The sequence below is a fragment of the Prunus mume genome, linkage group LG3 (genome assembly GCF_029339155.1).
Source record: "Prunus mume cultivar Tortuosa linkage group LG3, ASM2933915v1, whole genome shotgun sequence".
Lineage (NCBI taxonomy): Eukaryota > Viridiplantae > Streptophyta > Magnoliopsida > Rosales > Rosaceae > Prunus > Prunus mume.
The window spans coordinates 15,785,472-15,791,248 of NC_142700.1; the positions used below are offsets into that span (position 1 = coordinate 15,785,472).

The window sequence follows — 5,777 nt, forward strand, 5'->3', positions numbered from 1 at the left end:
TTATTTGCCATAAATGCAGAATAAAAAGATGCTTATATGCTGAAATTCTTTGAAAATAATTCAAGCACGCCTGCCAAAGTGGTGCAATGACGGGGACACTGTGAAGCTTCCTTTCTGTCAGATTAAAGGGAAGTATCGAATGGAACTACCTGAATACAACAGCATGGAACCATACTCCCATATGAATGAAAGGTGCGAATCACTGCCCCCAAAGTACTCCAGGTCACGGAATTGCTAAGTCCTCAATTCGTTGCTGGTACAAATTTGTTAGGCCTATGCTCGTGCAAATTTGTTAGGCCTATGGTTGATGCCATACCAGTTTCTTCTGCTTTTAGTGTAGTTCTATTGTTGATACAAATGTATGAAAGATGGCGAAGCTATAATCGTTGGTAGTCAGGTACAAGGAGGCAGTGTTAGTGTTCCAATTGTTGTACAATGTACATGAAAGAATATGAATTGTAATGCATGTCTTTCTTTTCCACAACATTTTTTTCTTATTTTTTTTATAATGTCATTCAAATTGATTGAAGTGTTCTAGTTTCAAAAGGAGTTAGGAACAACATATTATTTTTTTTTTTCTGTTTAAAGAATCTCTCAGGTTTATCTGTCACTCTAGGGTATCTCTACAAATTGCTAGTTTAGCCCTTGCTTTTCTGTTAAAGATGCAAGTATGACTTGTAATATAATGCAAACTGCAATCATTTATGTTGACAAGTACTTTTTGTACGACACATTTGACAAAACAAAAGACAAGTGTCGAGTCGAGTAAGGTGGCTCAAGTTCAGGGGAATTATTCGATCATTATTTCGTTTGTCTAATCAGACTGCAAATTTAGGTTTGTCAAGAGAGATGTCGAGCATCATAACTGTCAAATACATGAACACATGATCTTGTCATCATTTGAATTTTGAACTCAGATTGTATGAAGAAAATTTAGATAGACGTTAATAACAAGAGGTGTCGCCAACTCACTAGCAGCCCAATTTATGAATGATAAAGAACAAAGATAGACAGGATAAAGTTGAATTTTGGCCTATAGTTAGTGGTGTTCAACATCCGATCCAATTTGTCTAAACCAACCGATTCATTTCAATTTTGTCAATTTTTTGATGGTTTGGCTGATCAAATTGGATCCCTAAATTTTAAAATCGAATCTAATGCAATCCAACCTAGTTGGTTTCATGCTTTTTCACATTTGAAATTAGAAGTTAAGAACAATTTAAGTCATTTGATGAAACTAAAACCGATCATTGAATCCAATCAATCAAATACAAAATGGATCAGACTGAATCGGAACCTAAGCTCTAATTGGATTGCATCACATGTGTGGATTGATTAAATTTTGTCGGTTTTAAACCAACAAACACCCCTACCTATAATAATGTAACACCAAAATTTCCAGCAAAAAGAAAAGTGTAGCACACCAAAATATGATAAGCACAACAGAGTCTATTTGATTCAATAAACATATCACTTTTGTTGTCTTAAGCAAAATAACATCCCTTTTTAGTTATTAGTTCAATTCCAACAAGAGCTTTAAGGGGGCAAAAACACCAATCCCAAAAGAACAAGAACTTTCAGTGTTGGTTTTGTTAGTTAATACCCACAAATGTAGCTTTGCATACCTTGTTTCAAAGGCATATATAGATAGCTATCACATCACTTACATTAAGACACGTTATCATCCTTCTAAACAAAGCACATATAACTATTTAAGTTGACAAAACATTTTAATACTTACAAGGTTTCCTTGGCCTCATTTCTAAGGGCAGTCCTTGGTAGAGTACAGGCATGGGATCCCTACTGAATTTGTTGTCTGCACAGAACTTCCATGTGAACTGAGTTACCATATAATGAATTACAACAAGTATTTCAATCCTGGCAAACTCGTATCCTGGACATACTCGATGCCCCACTCCGAATGGAATGAAGTTGTAGGGTGGAACTGATGCTTGGTTCTCGAACCTAGTTGGATCAAACTTTGATGGCTCTGGGAAAACGCTCTTGTCCATGTGTGTCATAGAAGTAGCCCAGAATATCTGACAGTATTGGATATTATTATCAGTTGTACGTTTCTGGAAGAAAATGGGACACGGATGCTAATAGCACTTTATTGTACATTTGAACTTACTTGCCACCCTTTGGGGATGAGAAAGCCATCAAAATCAATGTCTTTCAATGCCTTCCTGAAGCCACCAAAAACAGGAGGAGTTATTCTCATAGTTTCCATTGCTACTCTCCATGTGTACTTCATCTTGGCAAGGTCTTCCCATGTCAGAAACTCTCCTGGGGATTTGCTTTTAGCTATTTCTTCTTGCTCTGCAAGGCACAAATCAAGGGGCATCAGTTGCATTGGATCAGTGCCTTTTATGCAGGAAATTTGAAAATCTTGCCTCTAATATGCATACCCTGAAGAAGGGCTTCATAAACAGCTGGCTCGTTAGCTAGAGACCGAAAAAGAAAAGTAAGCACAACAGATGAAGTGTCATGTCCTGCAACCATGATTAGCATGATATTGTGCAAGATTTCTTTTTCTGTTATAACTTCTTCGTTGTCATCATTTCGGATGCTAAGCAAGCAAGTGACAAGGTCCTGGAGTGGAGAAATAGTTTTCTGCTCAAGTTCCGCCCTCTTTTCGGATATGAGTTCCTTGATCATGTTTTGAACCCTCTTGCTAGCCTTGAGGCTGCGGTTGTAACGTGTGAACGGAAAGTTAACTGGGACTGACCACATTCCTTCTATCATTTGTTGGAAACACTCCACAAGTTCGTCTCTGCAAGTTCCTTGTTCAAGCCCGAAAAGCAGAGAGCACATTATGTTGAACGTGAGAATCTTCATCAGGGGCAAGGCCTATCAAGCAATAGAATTTAGAAACCTTTGTTAATTGACATTGATCTTTGTTTGTTGCTTTGAGTTCATTTTCTTTTTTAATCTGAAAAGAAAAAACAGGAGCAGAAGGCAATACAGGGAGGTTTCTGCTAGGTAACTCTTGTTTCACACATTCTAGGGACAGGATGCAGTTAGGTGGATAGGAAAAATGGCTTTGGCTGCCACAATTCCTATGATCAGAAAAACATGGTTGAAAAGATCTGATAGAAAAAGAAAAGAAAAAAAGTGTTGAACAACAGGGTAAACTCTTCTTTCACCAAATGGTGGCATTTGAAGTAAAGTTATATCATTTCAAAACCTCTTACAACTTTCTTTCTATTTTGAAATTCTATCACTGAAAGTTCTTGATAGGAATAACTTACTTTTACTTGTTGCTTGCCATGCCAATGCGTCTCAAGATGCTTCCTGGTTTCTTTGTCCATTTTTCCAACATATTGCTTCAGTGACTCAGGCTTCAAGAACAACATAAGAGCATTTCTTAAACGCTTGTGATCATTGCCCCTCATCTCCAGTATATTCCGGTCACCCAAAATCATACGAATAGACTCCGTTTGTTGGCTGGTAATGGTACTGCCATCAGCGGTGAATATAAACTTGTTTGCAGCCTGTCCATGAATGAAGACTGTTGGTTTCCCAAAGAGACTTAGCTTCGAAACTGAACCGTACTTTCTGTTGAAATATAATCCTTTTTGTGCTTGATTTCTTAGAGCCGAAGTCACCAAGGCTTATTTCTCATTTTCCTTTATGTCTAGTTTATATGATGTAATGAGAACTTTTGGATTATAGTCCAGGTGGATTCTCTAGCTTAGATTTGGCATGACAAGTGTAAGCACCTCATAGGGTGACAGCTGTAATTCTGTTAGAGAAGAATCACATTTCTCTCTCTCTGTCAGTCACACTATGTAAGCCGACTGTTTGTAAAAATGTAATAGAACAGTGCCTTCTCATTCTTCTTCTTCCTCTCTAGCAAAATCTCCAGAATATACATCTTTCTTAAATCTAAAAATACAGATACAACCATAGAATTCTAACATGGCCTCAGGCCCAAGTTTGGTTGGTTGCTGGGCGTGAATCTGTGAGAATCAAGAGTGGTGTTTTGGGTAGGTGTGATTGAAGCTCACTCAAAACTTCCGGAAATATACTGGTTGAATCCGAGTGTCTAACGCAGGATCAAGCTCTGCTGAGCTTCACACACCAGTTTTCAATGGAGAGAACTATGAGTTTTGGAGCATTCGAATGAAGACCATTTTGAAATCTCATGGGCTGTGGGATTTGGTTGAAAATGGTTTTGATGCTTCAGATCCAAAGAAGGGAAAAGGAAAGGAAGAAGGATCTATGGCTGCTGAAAAAGAGAAGTCCACTTCGGTTGAGATTTTGATGAAGGATGCTCGTGCACTTGGGCTGATCCAAAGTGCAGTCTCATAAAATTTTTTCCCGAATAGTGAATGAAGAAACCTCAAAAGTGCATGGGATACGAAGCGAGGAGTTTAGAGGCGATAAATAGGTACGAAGTGTCAAGCTACAAGGCTTACGTAGAGAGTTTGAATACACTCGTATGAAGGATAGTGAATCATTTTCTGTTTATGTTGCTAAACTGTTTGATCTAATTAATCAAATGAAAAGTTATGGTGAAGAGTTATCTAGAGAAAGAGTTGTGCAGAAATTGCTTATTAGCTTGCCTAGATCTTATGATTCTATATGTTCGTGATTGAGCATTCCAAGGATCTTGACACTCTTGAAATTCAAGAAGTGGTTGCATCCCTCAAGAACTTTGAGCTCAGATTGGATAGGCACACTGAAAATTCCACAGAAAAGTCTTTTACTACTTTGAACATGAGAGTAAGTTCCGAAAGATGAGCTCTTCAGGAAGTAACAAGTCTCAGAAGAACTGGAAGGGAAATGGGAAGAATTGGAGTAACAAGTCTAATTCTAACCCCAAACCAAATGCATCAAATGAAGGAACCAAAACACCTTGCAAGCACTGTGAAAAACTACACTATGGCATGTGCTGGTTTGAGGGAAAACCAAAATGCAGAGGATGTGGAAAGTTTGGACACATGGTCAAAGATTGTCATGGAAATCAATCTGTACAAAAGGTGAATTATGCCAATCAGAGTTGAAGAAAGGTGGAACAACTGTTTTATGCATGCAATGTCATAGCGGATGTGAAGTTGAACAATTCTTGGTATTGTAATGGGCCGGTGGTTGTAGTAACCACATGACTTGGAATGAGCTCTGGTAGATATTCGAAGGATGTAACTTCAAGGTGAAAATGGGGACTGGAGAGACAGTTCAAGTTGCAGGGAAAGCCACACTTGTGATAGAAACTAAGACAGGCAGAAAATACATTCAAGAGGTGATGTTGGTGCACTGTTTTAGAAAAATTGCTCAGTGTTAGTGGAGATGATGGAACATGGGTATTGCTTAGTATTTGGAAAGGGAATGGTGACAATTTTTGATGATTGGTCACTGCAAAATCCTATAGCTAAGGTTCCAATGACTAGCAATAGGTGTTTTCCTCTCACAATGGTACCTGCTACTCAGTTGGTGTGAGCAAGTGTGACTCCGACTTAAAACTTGGCATAAAAGACCAGGCACCTTAATGATCAAAGCATTTGGCTGCAGCAAATCGAGACATGGTTCATGGATTGCCTAGTGCAGAGAAGGATCTTTGGTGTGAAGGCTGCAAGCTAGGAAAGCAGCATAGAGACTCATTTCCTGCAGAATCTACTTGGAGAGCTCAGTTTCCACTAGAATTAGTTCACACTGACATCTGTGGTCCAATGCAAACTGCATCAATGTCAGAAAACAAGTATTTCTTGTTATTCATTGACGACTATACAAGAATGGCTTGGGTTTATTTTCTTAGAAATAAATCAAATGCTTTT

General features: G+C 38.3%; 1 protein-coding gene across 1 annotated transcript; it reads right to left on the minus strand.

The window, feature by feature from the left end:
* Positions 1–1,730: 1,730 nt before the first annotated feature.
* On the minus strand, positions 1,731–3,877 carry LOC148918872 (cytochrome P450 716B1-like). Its single transcript, XM_089048724.1, has 5 exons — positions 3,825–3,877; positions 3,252–3,558; positions 2,409–2,850; positions 2,132–2,319; positions 1,731–2,039 (listed from the first exon to the last, which is right to left on the minus strand). The coding sequence occupies exons 1-5, from the start codon at positions 3,875–3,877 to the stop codon at positions 1,731–1,733; spliced, it is 1,299 nt and encodes a 432-aa protein (XP_088904850.1).
* Positions 3,878–5,777: the final 1,900 nt, after the last annotated feature.